The following is a 17,199-nucleotide window of genomic DNA, read 5'->3' as shown; positions in this document are numbered from 1 at the left end:
CAACAACTTGAGAACTCTGCAGCTGATTTGCAGAGCTGAGTAAAAACACAAAAGCTGTCCGGTTGTTGCTTAACAAAAGGCTGTAGCTCTTCTGCAGCTGTCGATTTACTCATTTTCCAGGAATGAACTCATTTTGGAGAGGAGAAGAATGTTTTCCTGCATCACTTCCCCTTGGGCACCAAGTGAGGAATGGGGAAGGCTACTTGTAACTGCAAAAAAAAAGCACATCTGAGAGGCACTTCACTAAAAAAATACTACTTTTCTGACACATACCCTGTGCCATAGTATGCTGACAGTATCTGGCACAGCGTGGAGCCCTGGCATGCCTGCACGTTACCTACAGGAAATGCATTTTAACAGAAAAAATGACACCTGTTGTGAGTGTTCTTGGGGTTTCCCACCCTGTGCACTGGGTGCTGAAGTGGGACCCCAGCCCAAGGCAGCACGTTGGGCTTCACTGAAGAGCAGCTAGAGAGCACACGGCAGCTCAAAATATCGTTAATTAGATCCCCGAGCAGTTGCTCCATGGGATTGCTGAGGATGGGACTCAGATCAGCCCTTACATGCACCAGGAGGGGGAGAGAGATGGGGACGGAGCAGCATCCTCCAAGGGGGACACTCCAAGAAACGTATTTCATGAAAAAGGAGAACTGAAAGCTCGAGGAAACTCTTATCAAGAAATTCAACATGCTGAATTCAACTTTCTGAAGATCTATTAAAAGCAGCATTGCGAAGGAACAGATTAATTTTACGGCTTTAAAAAAAAAAAAAAAAAAAGGCATGCTGCCCTAGCACACCATTAAAGAAAAATCAGAATGAAAATCTAGGAACTTTGACCAAGTTCAGATTACATTTCCTTGGGGTTATTTTCTTCCCCACTGAGGGGTTCGGGGAGCACAAACCCCTTTTATTTTTCCAGGTCCTTCTTCAGCTTCAGCCCAACCTCTCGCCAGCAGCGTTTCGCTGCCCCTCGCTCCACGCCGAGCGCCCATCCAGCCACCCAGCGAGTTCGTCTGGGGCAGGGATCCAACCAGAAAAATGAATCATTTTTTTCAGCGGGGTTAATTTTCAAGTGGACGAACATGATTCATCCCTGCAGATGCTCGACAGCGTGTGCCAGGAGCGTGCAGCTGCTGCCAGGTCACTTCCAGCCCGAAGTGGGCGGTTGAATCCCAAGTGTTGCAATACTGCGATTCCCTGAATTCAATTACAAACATGCAATTCCTGAAGCTTGACAGCCCAGCCCCCCATGCTCTGCCCAAGCCCCCCAGCCCCACTCACCTGCACACCCCGGTGCGGTCCGGGGAACAGCCCCCCTATATCTAGCACAGCAAAACACTTGCACGATAGAAACACAAGTACTTAACAATCCAATCCATCTTTATTTGGGTAGCACTTTCTGCTGGAAAAGGAAAAAAACCTCAACTTTAGAAATACAGCAAAGTGGTAAAAGACAGGTGTATAAAATAAACGGCAAATGATTCAAAGTGCCTGACAGCAACACCAGGAGGGGCATTACAAATGTGTCACCTTTAGACCCGATGCCTTCTGCTTTCTGCTACCAGAGTACGGGGTGCTGGCTATGGAGCAGACTTCGCTCGCTATACAGATATATTTAAATGAGGGCTTTTCTTTGTAACGCAAACAAAATCAGACACATTAAATTCCTCCATAGAAAAATACAACCTTATAACACCACCACAAAGTAAATGCATCTTCCGAGTTTTGGATAGACTAGGTAACTATTTCTCACAACAGCCCTGCAAGGTACCAGCAAGCCGTTATACCTGGGAACAGTGGCACAAATGAATTGATTTGCCCCAAGTCAGCCCAAATCCATCTGCTTCAGCTCCGTTTTACCTACTGGAGCACAAACTGAGTGTATTGTATGGCCAGGATATGGCACGTCACTGATATAACAGCTGAACGAAGGGACTTAATATCGCAGGAATAAAGATCTTGAGTTTCCAGGAATTCTCTGGTTGAATTCTGCATGTGTTTTTCCCTATTCTCGCAATTATAGACACGGTATGACACTTAGAAAGTGATGCTTTGGGGTGTCACCAGGCCAAGAACATCCCACCCAAATTTGCAGTTACCTTGGTGAGTAAAATTCTTCATACGTGTAGCTGCGTAAATGCCGTGCAACCATCAACTGGGTTACTCCGAGGTGAACAAGAACAGTGCCAAATCCAGATGCAAAGGAAAGTTTTCATATGATCCATTTGAAATGTTAGAAAACAAGAAACTGTTCGAAATAGGGTGATGCCATCCAGACAGTACAGAACTATTTCACAGACTATTAACTTATGACCCCTGGTCCACTCGACCAGGGCTCTACCCCCTGAGCTATGGAGCCTCCTTAGGAGAATATACACTTAGCTTATATGTACACACATGGGACAGTATCATGAGACAAAATTCTGAGTCCCACCTTTGCGTCAAACAAAGGAAAACGCTCAGAGCCCCCAGCAGCAGTAGGGCTGGGGTTTCCCAGGAGCTAAATCTAAGCTTGCGTAAACAGAAGAGCTGGCTTTGGGTCATTTTCCTTTCCTTACAGGGATGCGTCAACCCTAGAAAGGTTGTTACTCAAGCTGCAATTTAGAAGCCGGTGCTTTAATCCTGTTTTTTACCTGTGTTTGGTTTCCAGCCCGAGAGATCACGGCGCAGGCGAGTACCACGGCTCGCGGCTCAGCAAACCGCGCAGGTGCTCCCCAGGGGAAGGGACCTTCCCCCGGGGCAGCAAACGGGACGTCCAGGTGTTTCTGCAGTTCTCGGGCTCACATTTTAACTACAAAACAAAATCCGTACATTTCTACGCAAAGAAAAGCAGCAAAAGTTGAGTTTGCATCTCCCCATTGTAGAGTAAGAAACTAATGAAAATGGATTTGGGCTCAATGTGATGATAAACCATTATCGGACATTACAAACATTATTGCCTGATAACTATAAAGAGTCAGGACACAGAACTCCACCTTAACTCACAGGTTTTTTGAGTTTTCCCAAGAAAAACAAAGGTCTTTTCTAACTTGAATGTGAAGTTATATAACTGATATGACTTATGAAGCCAATGTTTCTATATAAATGCATCTCTATATTTGTTCATTGCAGAACACAATGAACTTTTAGCAATCTCTTATTTCACCTTATAAAACTAAAAAGGTGATTATAGCTTTGTGTAGAAAAAACAAAACAAAAATATATTTTCAGCATACATCTGTCCTACCTCAAGATAAAGGATCCCATATTCTGCTCTTCTTAGTGCTTCCATGCAAACCAAAGGCACCATTCCTAACGGTGAGGTTGCAGTTTTGGATCTTTTTATTTCGGGTTTACGAAGGTAAATAAAAATTGCCAGGCCAGGACAAAGCAAAAGTTCCTGTGCTGAGCACACTACTGCGTTACTTACTGCTATCACAACAAAGACAGATTAGGAAATACTGTTGCATGTACTTATGAATTCACTGTTGAGAAAAATGAAAACATCTAAAAAGGGCTGTCTCTAAAAACGGCTGGCGGGATACAGGTCGTTACGCCCAACAAAAGGATTAGACTGTTTCTAATGAAGACAAGAAATACTCACATCTCTGCAAATCCCGTAACTACACAGTTATATCTTTGTACCTTTTACCAAGCAGGGGAAAATAAAAGCATCAACTTGTGAACACCCCCGTGAACCCAACAGTGCATGCACGAAACAGCGATGCCACCCAGCACGGCAGCAGGAGTCGGCCACATCTGCCAACTTGTGGTAAAAAGTAATGTTAAGTGCTGATGAGTGCCGCGTTTTATCTGTAAATGAACGTTTTCACGTTGGTTGGATACCAAGCTAAGCTCGCGGTGTAATTCAGACCCTCTTTGCAGTGAGTATAATGACTGTGGAGCGTTTTTTTTCCCCGTCTCTTCTAAGTAGGTGCATCCGTGAAGCGTAAGCGGGATGGAGCGGCCGGCGGGGGAGCAGGACCGTGCGGGGACACGTGTCTGCAGGACACCTGGTCGGGCTGGCAGCAACGCCCACCCAGGGCGGGAGGCACGGCAAGACCCTGCAAACCAGTCCCATGGGGTGGGATGCTCCAGTGGCAACTGGTTTTGCTCAATTACACCATTTCCAGCAAGGAGAGCCCAACCGCAGGCAGGGACGGCCGAGGGAGGAAGGTGGGTGCTCCTGCAGAAGCTCCCAACCCCAGGAGATGACCGGCTGCCGTGGCAGCATCTTCTCGCCCAAGGCAAACCGGGACACAGCAAGGGGAGAAGGAATTTCCGAACAGCCGGAATAACGGTGGGGATGCTCGCCGCTGCCACGGCGTTATTCCTAAGGCCAGGCTGGTGGAACATGCTCAGTGCTTCAAATACACTTTCCTTTATCTGTCCCAGCCCCGGTGTTTTCCACGCGCGCCCCGACGCGTGCACAGAGGATCATCGCGGGCACAAAACACGCGGTGCCGGGGAGACGTGGGCCATCAGGAGCTCAGAAAACGACCCTGTCCTCCTGCGTCCTGTCCCACCACAGCGTGCTGTTGAGCGTGCCGAAGCTGCTGTCCTCCTCCTCCTGCTCCTTCGCCAGCTCCACGAACACCTGCGACAGACACAAGGGACGTGAATACACCACGTTCCTCCCAGGAACTCGCTTGGGCACAAATAGAATTAATGCGAAAAACCCCACGTGTATTGAACGTATTGCTTCATCTCTTGAGTAAGAAGTTTTTAGCTTAGTTTTGGGGTTTTTTTTCTCCTTGCTCCCACCTCGTTTCTTCAAAAGCGCAATGAAAAGGAAGTTGAACCAAATACATGCTGAAGAACATTTATCGTCAGCAATAACTAATCTAGAATAAGCAATAATAAACCTCAGCTTTCCCCTCCTTTCAGAAATGAACAGTACTGCCCATCTTTTCAATAAATCAGAGCAACATTTCCAGTAACGCCATAAATTGATTTTGCTCCGGTCACTGCAGTTGGCGTCTTATTTTTAAAGGAGAAAATGGGAATAAAGAGGAGCAGGGGAACTGGAAGTCCCAATTCACTTCGGAAAAGGGGATTTCAGTTCCCTAAAAATGCCCAAACAGGCACCAGCGGAGCAGCTCCGGGTGCCCAAACAGGGAGGACAGGGACAAACTGTCTGCACAGGGCTCATCATCATCAAAGAACCTGCAGCACCTTCCCCTGGCAAAATATATATATAATTTGCTTTAACATACCTGTTCCAATGTTGCCTGAGAAAAGCTGTACTCCTCGATGTTAAAGGTGTGTTTTACTGTTAAAAGAATTAATGAGAGTGCAAAAGAAATTAATGAGAGTGCATGTTTAGGAGTACTTCATTATCTGAAACAACTGGATTTAAAAGCATTTTAAGCTGGTGCAATCACTCTTCATTTCACAAGAAGCAGAGCTGTGGACACCAGTGATGATAAAAAAATAAATTAAATTGATTTGGAACAGAAATGCAAAAGTGCCACCGCATGGCAAATGTGTCAGTTATAGGAGACAAAATTATTTCTCTACGTGATGCATGGCAAGTGCTTAATTACCTTCTTCCAGCTTGGAAAAAGAATGTGAAAGCGACTGTACATCTTCTTTAGGAATTTTGTATGCCAAAATAGAAGCAAAACTGGAACAAAGAAACAAAGTGAATTTAGCTTCAGGTAAAATTACTCAAAGCAAAAAATATTAATATCAAAGTGAATAGATTTAAACTCATTTTCTGAACGTTACTCCAGGCATTTTGACTCGTTGTCATCACACCAGACAACAGGAAAGATGCGGCTCCAGAAGACCTGTCTCAGAGATGAGACCGCGCTATGATTTATATGCTCGTCAGCTAAGATTCAGCCATTTATATTCTGCCTATAAACTCATGAATGAAAAAAAAGAAAAAAAAAAAAATCACTGCCCCAAACTAAAAAAGTTATGAGGTTTTGCCTTTCAAGTGAACTCAGGCAGAGGTGACGGGATCTCCTGGGACTTGGCATCACGCAGCGGTTCCCACAACCCGGACTCAAGAACAGGGACCTGCTCTACCCCACACATTTCCTTCTGAAAATTTAATTCTCCTCCATGTCTCCCATACCTGAGCAATCCTTATCTGACACCTGCAGTGCCCCTTTTGGAGCCTCACCAGCACCCACCAAGCCAGACCCTCAAGTTCATACTGCGGAAATTCAAAGCAGTTGAGGGAAAAACCAACCAACCTCAGACTTCGAGAGAACCCCAGAATTTCAAGCATTTCTAGATAAGGGCCAGTGACTCAGATTTTCTCCCCATTTCCCGGGGGCCCTGACCGAGGAGGAAGCCGTTAGACACCAGCTATGCAGAAATTGAGTTTTGCTTCCCCCGTGCCGAACATCTGGACACGGGACTCGCAGCCACCGCCCTGGCAGTTCTGCTGCTGGCACAACCCTTCCTCTTTTTTTTTTTTTAATTTTTAAGATACGTGTAAATATTTTGTGCAAATTTTAGTATCACGGCATTTCCTACTTGCTGCCAAGGAGCTGCTGAGAAATCAAAGGCTTGTATTAATATGAATGTTTTCTGCGTGTTTGTGAAACTTCACCTTTCCTGACGATTCGCGTTGGGGAAGATGTGCAAAATCTGGCTCTGCAGATACTCCACTTGCTGTACATCTGCTGCTTCTTTTAATTTCATTTCCAAGAAGTATCCTCTGCCAAACTTACTCTTCAGGTGTTGGACACTACCTATACATCTACCAATTGCAGGGGGAAAATAAGAGTTGTACATGTTACACCACGCTCAAACAGCAGCTTAACTTCTAACGGACCCTTTTTGCAGTTTACGTTTAGTTTTGCTCCAAGTTTAAGGTGCAAAAAAATTATCTACCTATATTTTCAAAGAAGTCTATTCTAGTTAACAGCTGTCCTGTCCTCCCTGCGGTACCTGAGCTGCCCAGCCACCAGGATGGCCACACGGTCACAAACAGCATCTGCCTCCTCCATGTAGTGCGTGGTCAGGATAGCTGCTCTCTCCTTGTTCTTAAACGCTGCTCGAATTGCCCGCCTACAAAACGTAACAAAAAAAAAAATCCCTGAATAAAAAAGTTTGGCGTGTAACAGTAAACCCTGGATAAAGAGCAGTGTGGTAGTCAAACACAAGCCCTTTATTTTATGGACAAATACTATTTACACAGAAAAAATGAACAGCTATTTTTTTCACAAAGATGACTCAAGTCTCACACTCTTTGTATTTTAAGATTTGTTTTGACTTTCAAGGTTTTAATCTCCAAGTTCTTCTGGCAGACGACCCACCTGTCGACACCTGGCACTAAGGTCGGGATGGTTCCCTGTCTGTGGCTCTCTCTAGTGTTTGCAAGGACAACGCAAATACAAAATCGGGCAAACTCCCAAAGAGAAACGAACCTGTGGCCCTGGTGGCACTCACCACATGTGCTGCTTGGCTTTGGGATCCATCCCGGTTGACGGTTCGTCCAAGAGCGTGACCCGCGGGTTGCCCAGCATGCTCAGGGCAAAGCAGAGCTGGGGGACGGCAAAGGGGCAGGGTGAGGACACAACGGCTGCTGGGGACACCCCAACGCGGTGACTCGAGCAGCTCCCCCGTACCTTGCGTTTCAGCCCCACGCCCAGCTTCTTCGTGGTCTTCTGCAGGTGGTCTTTTAAATCCAGGGCACTCGCGATGCTGCGGAACGGGGAGGAAGGACCACATGTGAAAAGTTGAGACAGCGACGGTTCGGCTTCCCCCTCATCACACAGTACGCAAACGGTCTCATTTGGAGAACTCAGTGACAAATGTTTATATATGTTTGTGTATAAAGCATAGAAAAAGGAAAGCAACAAGAAGAATCGGAGCTGGGCGCTTCCATACGAAACCACCTGCCTGGAGGAGCCCAGGGTGAGAACCCAGAAACAGCTCCAAGCCCTGGACTGCCCATCCTTGCTGCCTCTGCAAGGGTCATCGTTACCACTTCTGAACTTAAAGAAACCTCAAACAAAACAAAACACCAAAAAAACCCCAACCCACACGCAATAAAACCAACCACAAACAAAAAAACCCACTGCACACACACAAAACCCACCAGCGCCACCACAAACAACAACAACAAAAAAACCAGTTGAATTTTGTGTGACTGAATCTCTGCCTCCTGACCTACAATTTCAAACTTGCTGAATTTGCTGCAAAGATCCAATCGAACTTAAATGAAAAAAGATTGCATTAGGAAAAGCGAAAAAAAAGGCTAAGAAAAATACAGCTAAATGTTAAACATTTCTATAACAACCTACTTACCGTTTTACGACTTCCTTAACATCAGACTCACTCATTCCTTTGATAGCGCCATAAATTTCAAAGTGTTCCTGCAATGTAATATCTGGCCAAAGCGGGTTCGTTTGAGGACAATACCCCACAAATTTCACCGAGTCGTCTTCGCTGTTCAGGCCAAATGAACAATCTCCCATCAGAACCTACGAGGAAAACATATAGACCTTACTCAATAATATTCTAAGTATCAGAACTGGGTTTGTAAAGTTTTAGCAAAAACCACTTGGAAACGCTTGCAATAATGATAAAAGAAAAATACAGATTCATTTTCTATTTAGTTTGTAGCATGTAACATACCTGCCCACTGGTTGGCTCAATCTCTCCAACAAGCATATTAATTAAAGTGCTTTTCCCCGCTCCGTTGGGTCCCAACAACCCCAGAATTTCTCCTACAGGATGGATGACACAAAACATTGCCCGCGAGGTCAGATACATGGGCTCAAGAGTTGGTTTTGTAAATAAAGCAGCTCAATAGCAAGTAATCAAACTCCGACCTTTTTTTACGCAGAGAGAAACATGTTTTGTTGCCACTTTCTTTATTTTTCTCCCCAGAAGAAATTCCTTCCTTTCATCAAACTCCTTGTGCAAGCTGCTGACCAGGATTGCCGGCATCTAGGAGAGAGGAGAGGAGCGGCTGCAGACCCCGGCAGCCCTGGGAAAAATCCCCATTTGGGGTTTTAGTGGTGCCCATGGCATTACCTCCTCGTTTTTGGGGCCGCTCAGTATTTCTTGGACTCGCAGCCTCTCTGCCTTCACATCTTCATCTTCATTCTCATCATGTGGGGTGTCGGGGAACTTCCAGGTTTTGGCTTTTGTAAAACATTTTCTAAGGGGAAGAAAACAACGGGACACCTCGGCTCGGCATTCAGGTGGGATTGGGTCGCCGCCTGGATGCAGAAAGCAATTCGTGTTTGCTGAACTCAGGAATAACAGAGTTATTCAGCACACCCAAGAAGCCCCAAAAGAGCAGAAGGATCTCATCTTTATGCCAAGCTCTTTGTTGGGGTTGGCATCTCCAGCCATGCGAAGGAAGTTCCCATGTTTACAATATGTAGGGGATGTCCGTACCAAACTCCTGATTTTGCACTGATATAACTTAAAAGGAATTAAAACCCCTATTTATGCACTTTATTGACTGAATTTCAGAGAGCTAAAGCTAGAAGAACAAATTCTTTAGACACTTGGGATGGGATATAGCCACGGGTATGTTATTTTCTGCAATATCCCCCATAGCTATGCGCTGCATACTCCAGTTTCATCACCAGCATCACTTCAAAAACGGCTTCTTTGGACTATTATTTTTAAAAGTCGATTGAACAGAGACACACCTGAAAAACGGATCCTCTCTAACTGTCCTCCCTCCATTCTTCAGCTCGAAACATCGCAGCAGGAAGAGCCAGACGAGACACTGCAAATAGGGCTAAACCGGACAAATACAGCTCCGGTTACTCGGAGCGCTGCCAGCCCTGCGAGGCTGGTGATCCTACAGGTGATCCCATAGGTGATCCTACAGGTGATCCCACCAGTGCAAGGAGTGACAAGCACCAGCTCCTCCCCACCACAGAAGTGCTGATGTTTCCAAAAAGATTAAACGTATCATCAGGTGCTCAGTGGGTCAACACTGAGGATGCACAACCAGAATCTGCTTCGATTTAATGGCAATTATTTGGTTTTTGGAGACAGAAGGGACTGTCCCCTGTTCTGCAGTTTCTGCTCCATCAGCACAGGCTCCCATAATAATCAAGATTAATCCCAACACCGTTAATAAGGCTATTGAAGCAGATGTTGAGCTGGTGGGCACAGTAGCTTTTAGTGATGCTATTCATGCTGCAACAGGTTGCAAAGCCACAGGCTCCAGAAAATCTTTATTAATAAAGATGCCTGAGCAGAAGGGGCCTCCCAGCAGGAGTCAGCAATTCTCAAATACAGCAAATAATCAAATAACCATGCTTACAGCTAGAACTGCTACCAGGAGCCGGTCCCACGGGTCGTAGTATCCTCCGTTCTTTCGCTTGCCTTTCCATGAGATCTGACAGTGCAAAAAAATACATTCAGGGAAGCAATCACCTGCCGAAGAGTGTATATTCTGCGCTGCGCTTAAATCTCGGATCAGTCATTTAAGTTACACTGCTCAGGCACTTTCTGAGCTCTGCAGAGACCCTGCTTGCTCGAGTTCGACACCAATAAAATCCCATCCAAGTCCCTGGGGCTGCTCCCAGTATAAAGCCACCGACTCCCAATTAATGCATTGCCCACCACTGTGTTCACCCAGGCCAGAAACGCAGAGTTTTCCTTTAGACATTTAATGGAAGACTTGCTCCTTTCCTCATTTTAAATCTGCAACGCGCTGAAAAAAAGTGACTTTTCACCACCAGTTGCTACTTTTGACATGTTAAATTTCATTAAGGACACCCCCGCAACCCCAGCCTTTTACAAGTGCTCTGGAGAGGATTTCTTATGTCCCCTTACCTTTATAAAAGAAATCAGACAGCCAATAAGGGGATAAATAGGGATGAAGATGGAGAAGACATAATGCAGGACGGTGGTTACCAGGTAATAGTCCAGAAAAAAGGCCACTTCAGTGACAACCGTACAGAGCAAGGCTGTCTGTACAAAGGAAAAGGAAAAAAAAGCCCATTTTCATTCAGTTCAGACTCTCTAAGCATAAGTTATCTAATTTGAGGCACTTTTTTTTAAAGCTTTTATCATTTAGGATATGACAGTAATACAGAGACACCGAGAGATGTTTCAAATTCCTTGTGCATTAAGGACGCACAGCTCAATAAAATAACTGGGCAGTCGGTTGTGGCTTTGCAAATAAATCACTGTTCCCAGCGAACCGAAATCAAGGTGAAGTTACTCACCACTGAAAATATAAATGACCAAAATTCTTTCGTGTTCTGGACTTTTTTAAACGTGAAGGAGACCACGTAAGTGAAGAGCACGACTGATGGGACGTAACCGATCAGGCAAAAAATCTGCAAAGACAGGAAAGGTTTCTCAGGAAATGTGCAGCAAGGACCCAGGGGTGAATTTTTTGTGTAAGTATCAACTAGAATTACTTTAGCATGTTACGTAGCTCTATATCCTTCCTTGTCACTTAATTTGATGTATTTTGCCACCTTGGTACACACAACATATTCTATTAAAGACACAAATAAAAGAGTACGTGGAAAGGCAGGAACCTCACTCAGTTTCCTTTAAAATAAATCCATTTTTTTTAATAACACGGACTCCCATAAATGTTGACCTGAAGATTTTAGCAAATATTAAGAATTCCAGTTTTCAGCCTTAGCATTTTTGCAGATATTGAAACAAGGGTAGAAATTCTGGCAGAAAAATAGCCCTGCAGCACTACGGTCACATCCCAAACCTGATTAAATCAGAGCTTATGGGAGAGCAGCTAGGAAAATCTGATTTTTCTCAATTACAGCCAATATCTCAGGGAACCCTGCTCTGAATATAAAAGATGCGAAGACTTAAAGTCTGTTCAATTTAATCACGTGCTGCAGTTCGTCGCAGGGCTGGTCTGTGTTCAAAGCGCAGTAACCTCGTCGCTGGCTGCACACCGATGCAAACGGAGCAATTATCGATTGGCAGCAAAGAGCGCAAAGCCACTGAGCACACAGGGAAAAAAAGGTTGGAGCATTTCCTCAGAATATCCTGGTATTTTAAAGCTCCACTTTATTCCCGTTCTGAACGAAACTCAAAATTTCAGTATTTTTCCCCCATGAAAAGCTGCATTGTTTAGCCCTTGGTGCAGCCTGACTGGTGCCTTTAATTCAGCAGCCTTAATTAGGCGTTTTCCCCGTGTATCGGTTGGAAAAAGTCCGCTGAACCGTCTAATAAAAACCAACACTTGGGGAAAACAACCTAACCACGCTCTCGCATCCCCACGGTGCTCACCACAGCGAGGAACTTGCCCACGTAGAAATAAACGCCGTAGTGGAAGGCGAAGAGGCTGCCCAGCATCAGGACGAGGATGGAGAAGAAGAGCGGGAGGTCCACGATGGCCTGGCCGGTCCAGTACGCCGAGGGATACAGCCCCGCTATCTTCAGCTGCGTGTACGCTTTGATCTGCAACGGGAAGAGGTAATGCGATGTTAATTATATGTTAATTAAAACGAACGCGATGGCAACCTGCCCCGGCGTGTGCGCGGGATCTTGTCGTTCCCTCTAATACGCTGCTTTTACATCGATGGCGCATCATGGTGTCACCTGGTTATCGCTGATTTTAGCTGCAAAAAGCATTTCCAGGGAAAGCAAAAGGGCTTTTCCCAAATCTGCTCTACCCAAGGCAGCAAACAGCAGCCACATCCATACTGCCCCTCATGGCAAAAGACACTATTTGAGACAACTCTTAAGATTTTCCCCAAGTCCCAAAGTTTTTAAGTTCTTCTGCAGATCTCCATCTGGGGGTTTACCTTATGGTTTTCTGCATTGTCCATGGCAAAGTAGGGCGGCATCCCAGTAATAATGATTCCCAGTAACACAGCTTCAAAGTAGATCTCTAGTCTGAAGATTGTGTCTGGAAGATTCTGAAATATAAATCAGATTTCTTCAATACCAGAACGCGTTTGACCAAAGAAAACGCTTTTAGAATTGGAACGTGACCGCAAATGCTAAATCATATCTTCTGTGTATCTCAAGATATCTGAGCGGCAGCATGAAGAAAAATACCTATGGAGGGGTTTGGAGTATTTGTAGGAGTATCTAATAAACTCTCATGTTTAAGCGCGATTTTGGCCGTGCTCACCTGAACGAAGGGATTGCTCCAGATCTGGATGCTCTCTGTCACGTTTAAATTGCGCAGCAGCAGATTGCTGACAATATTCATCAAAACCGGCAGGGAATGCACCATGGTGCTGTTGAATACGAGCGTGAAAACGTAGTTCTGCAAAGGAAAGTGTTATGAAGGGTAATACCCTGGGAGGGCTCTCCCATGGGCTTAATTAAACCTGAACATCGGGAAAAATCTTTCCATAATAGAGTAGGTTTTGCAGGAAGCTGTGGGCTGCTCGGGGTGGTTATAACATGTAACCTAATTCAGGAAAACAGTCATGCTCATAGAGAACAAATTATTTGGAATAAATTCCCAGACTGTTTTATGCGACTGTGACTCTGTGACAAACGATGCTCCAGATAATTACAGTCTGAAAACCAAACCACGTAATGACACGCACTCATGTGTTCTTGCTAATGCATTTAAAAGCCACACAGGCAAAAATTTACATTAGCTAAGGGCTGCACTGTCACACTAATATTAACAGTTTGCAATGAATAAAAATGGAAACAAGAGACAGAGCTGGCACATTGCAAAGCAGTTCCTGTGCTGGAGATTAAATACAACCCAATGTTCAAATCTTGCTGACACTCCTTCAGTGGCTGTACTGACAAGAATACCTTCGATCCAAGAAACTCATTTTTCTTTACACATGAGAGCACCATGGAATTATACATCTGTCAAAGTGTATAATTCAACCAGTATAAGGAAAGAAAAAAAATAAATTCCTATGCCAGAGCTCTTGCGAAGTAAAATATTTCTCTTGGCATTTTGTATCCTTGTGGGGAAGGAAGGGGGATGGAAGTTTTATTAGCCTACCATAATTACCATTAAGGAAGAATATTTATTTTAATAATATTTCCATTCTGGTAATATAAGTCCTCTTTGCAAGCCTCTTGTCTAAGCAGTATGATATTGCTGTCTGTCTTACCTGTCTGGATTCAAGGTCAAACACGTTTAAACCTGCGCTGTGAGGAGCAGCCAAGACGTAATCGCTGTCATTGAACATCTCCAAGAGGATGTTCATGCTCCCAAGAGAGTGGACAATGTCATCGATATCCGATTCTGGTGTAAGACAGAGAAAACAACACGATTACGCATCCCAGCTTGGAGTATTTAACACAAAATTATGGATGTGTTTTCTCACTGATATAACCCTTACACGTGCCTGTCAAAAAGAGTCCTCTGCTGTTTTGAGCAACACGAATGATTTTATTTTGGCTTCCCACTCAACAGCCTCGGAAGAATTCAAGAAATTTTTTTTCTAATATTCTCCAATTAATCTGTGCAAGTCAAATGCAGTCGTGAGGAAGTGGAGCTGCCACCGAGCATTATCAGGACACTCAAAAAGTTTCAGCTGAACAGATAATTAGCTAAACGAGCAGGAAACCAGCAGCACACTTTGATACAGCATCTGGAGAAATGAAGTTGTATTAAGCACAAATTCCGAACAGCTCAAACAGAGGCTATTTTCTATTGCCCGGATCGATGCTACGGACTTTTAAAACATCCTGAGTTGAAACCTCTGCTCTCGTACCTGTGGAGTTCTGCAGCAGGAGACGACTCCTGTACTTGTGATAGTTCTCTCCAGGCTTCAGCAAGTACAAGTCTGGGGAAAGTTTGATAGCGGCTACAGAATTTTTGATGATGTGATGTATGAAAAACAATAAAATCTGAACTACGAGAAAAATCAGAAAAAGCAACAACCTGCAAGAAATAAAAAGTTTCGGTTTTATTAAAATTCAGCGAAAGGCGACTCAGTTTATGTGCATGCTACTAAAACATCTCCCTCGCCCCCGAAAAGCGTGTATTCAACAGCAACACATATTCATGGCATCCTGCCCTTTCTCTGGTGTCATTCAAACAGGCTGCGAGAATTCTGTATACAAATGAGAAAGCCCCGGTACTTACATAACTCTCACGCATTTATTTTCCCGCTTGAGACTGAGGAAATGAACCTTGGCGATGGTGGAAACCTGTTTCTTCCAGAGGGCTGAGCTGCTCATGGCTGGCGCCTTCGCCTCCGAGAGCATCAGGAGACTCTGCTCCATGTCCTCGAAGGATCTGGTGTCCACTTCATCCTGCGCCTGCTGGGAGTTGAACACGCTGTAATCTGAAAAAGAAACCAGGAGAAGTCAACAGATTTTGATGCGTCAGCCTGGGCATGCACCCGTGTTATTAAATACCAGCACGTTCGGCTGCTAAACCCTCTTCTACCCACGCAAAAGCTTTGCAGAGCCGGACAGTTTACTAGTCTGTATCGCACAGAAAGCTCCAGAAAGATTAAGATAACTTAAACCATCCAAAGGTGACAGCAAAGGAATTGATTAATTCTGCAGTAATATTAAGTGGTCCCAACTTTTCATTTGAACTGAGAGTTAATTTAAAGGAGGGGAAGAAAGAAGTTGAGCTATTTCAGCCTTAAGTGCAGGCTTCTAATATTACTGTTCACGCAGAAAGTTGGAAATAAATTTTATACTGTGTATTTACAATTTCTTGGAAGTAAGCTCCATTAGGAAAATAAAGCACATTTTTAAAAGCTAGCCATAAAAAGCGCAATTGTAAAACCAAGGGGTTAGATGTAAGTACACTGGATGAAAATTTAATTACTGCAGAGACAATCAGTAAAAAGCTTTTCCCCCGGATCCTCCCAGAATCGCTCCCCACCCACCTCACTGCTTCTGCATGTTTTTCGTGTTAAATATTTCAAAAGCCTGGAATGCCGTGCGACCGAAGGTGCCCGGTGCTGCTGGATGCAGCGCTCGGCAAGAGGGCTTTTTATTTTTACTTCCATAGCAAATCTCCATCTGGCAGTGATGTGGCATGGGTAATTATACAGTAATTAATACTAAACCAAATATGCGGAAAAACGGGAAAACAGCCACGGTCCAGCCCACCTGCTTGATCGATCTCTGCCTCGACTTCCAGTTTCAGGTAGACATCCTCCAGCGTTGTCATGGAAACGCCGTAGGTGATAACGCCCAAATGGGAATGAGTGTCCAGGTCAGTAAACAAGCCTGGAGACAGGAGTGAAACACACTGGTTACTCTGAAACAGAATTACTAATATATTGTCTTCCCAAGAGATCTTCAAGCCCATCACAGGCATCCCTAAAGCCTTCTGCACGGCAGAGAAAAGCAGGTAATGTGACAATTTAGTTGCTTAATTATGAAAACACATAAGCGCCTTTTAGCGCGAAACTTCATCCTCCGTGGTCAGGTATGGGAAATGGGGGACGTTTTCCCAAAGCTGTAGCATTTCTGAGAACCACCTCAGCATCCAAAAGCTCCTGGGCTGCCCAGACACAAAGAGATTTTACGAATAAAACGACTCAGAAATTTTATATATTTTTATATATTTTTATATATATATATATATATATATATATATATATATATACACACCCCCAGATCTGTCAAGCCAGCTTAACTGGGCAGGAGATACTGGACATGTGTAGCTTGAAAACCAAAATGATGATCAGAGTGAGAGTAATTATTAGCACCTTGGGATAAAAAACACCATTTGGCGCTTGCCAGTCCTGCGAAGTGAAGGACTCGACAAAACGAGGAGCTTCAGAGTCAAGGTCACATTGACAAGAAACGCACATGCGTAAAATGGGAAGAGCAGTCGGATACCCGACGATGCTCATCAGATCTCCACGATTTCTTCTGCCTCAGTGCTGAGGCACATTCCTGTCCTCAGCTTCTCCTTCAAATAGTTTGGGGGAATTGACTCAATCTTGCATAGAGATGCCCGTTTTTCAAAAGCACCCGCAGTGGCTGCTAAACTAATAAATTATTAACTGATTATATGCAATGGGGAACAACAAAAAAAAAGCGTATTTATGAAATATGAGCTCCGTTCACATCAGTATTGATCCTCTCTTTGCTTTCCACACAGCGCAAAGGACACACTGCTTCTTCCATTTTCTCCTGGGAGATGAAGCAGCAGCCCCGTGTAGGACTGAGCAGATAATTGCTGCCATCTAGTGAAACCAGCACATCTGTCCCACACTCCCTCTCACCACTGGATTTGAAGCGACATGAGGCTCTTTGCAGCCCACAACGTGGGGGATGGATTATTGTAGGATCATAGAATCGTAGAACCATAGAATCACCGAATAGTTTGGGTTG

The 17,199-nt window shown here is 44.5% G+C and overlaps 1 protein-coding gene across 3 annotated transcripts in view; it reads right to left on the bottom strand.

Annotated features, from left to right (window-relative positions):
* Positions 1 to 1,383: 1,383 nt before the first annotated feature.
* The window catches only part of ABCA5 (ATP binding cassette subfamily A member 5), a 31,971-nt gene continuing 16,155 nt past the window's right edge, over positions 1,384 to 17,199 (bottom strand). For all 3 annotated transcript variants that reach the window (XM_065647581.1, XM_065647579.1, XM_065647580.1), the window contains exons 19-40: positions 15,964 to 16,083; positions 14,978 to 15,179; positions 14,604 to 14,773; positions 13,998 to 14,131; positions 13,040 to 13,177; positions 12,708 to 12,821; positions 12,190 to 12,360; positions 11,148 to 11,261; positions 10,753 to 10,890; positions 10,238 to 10,312; positions 9,612 to 9,703; positions 8,983 to 9,109; positions 8,778 to 8,895; positions 8,581 to 8,672; positions 8,251 to 8,426; positions 7,569 to 7,644; positions 7,390 to 7,484; positions 6,889 to 7,008; positions 6,548 to 6,697; positions 5,526 to 5,605; positions 5,196 to 5,251; positions 1,384 to 4,576 (exon numbers count right to left, since the gene is read on the bottom strand). In XM_065647581.1, coding sequence (XP_065503653.1) covers positions 4,469 to 4,576; positions 5,196 to 5,251; positions 5,526 to 5,605; positions 6,548 to 6,697; positions 6,889 to 7,008; positions 7,390 to 7,484; positions 7,569 to 7,644; positions 8,251 to 8,426; positions 8,581 to 8,672; positions 8,778 to 8,895; positions 8,983 to 9,109; positions 9,612 to 9,703; positions 10,238 to 10,312; positions 10,753 to 10,890; positions 11,148 to 11,261; positions 12,190 to 12,360; positions 12,708 to 12,821; positions 13,040 to 13,177; positions 13,998 to 14,131; positions 14,604 to 14,773; positions 14,978 to 15,179; positions 15,964 to 16,083 — 2,666 coding nt within the window. In that variant the 3' untranslated portion in view covers positions 1,384 to 4,468. The remainder of the gene's footprint in view (positions 4,577 to 5,195; positions 5,252 to 5,525; positions 5,606 to 6,547; positions 6,698 to 6,888; positions 7,009 to 7,389; positions 7,485 to 7,568; positions 7,645 to 8,250; positions 8,427 to 8,580; positions 8,673 to 8,777; positions 8,896 to 8,982; positions 9,110 to 9,611; positions 9,704 to 10,237; positions 10,313 to 10,752; positions 10,891 to 11,147; positions 11,262 to 12,189; positions 12,361 to 12,707; positions 12,822 to 13,039; positions 13,178 to 13,997; positions 14,132 to 14,603; positions 14,774 to 14,977; positions 15,180 to 15,963; positions 16,084 to 17,199) is intronic.

Source organism: Caloenas nicobarica, chromosome 18 (assembly GCF_036013445.1).
Source record: "Caloenas nicobarica isolate bCalNic1 chromosome 18, bCalNic1.hap1, whole genome shotgun sequence".
Taxonomy (NCBI): domain Eukaryota; kingdom Metazoa; phylum Chordata; class Aves; order Columbiformes; family Columbidae; genus Caloenas; species Caloenas nicobarica.
Note: the sequence above shows the minus strand (reverse complement) of the source record. Positions and strands in the feature narration are given on the sequence as shown.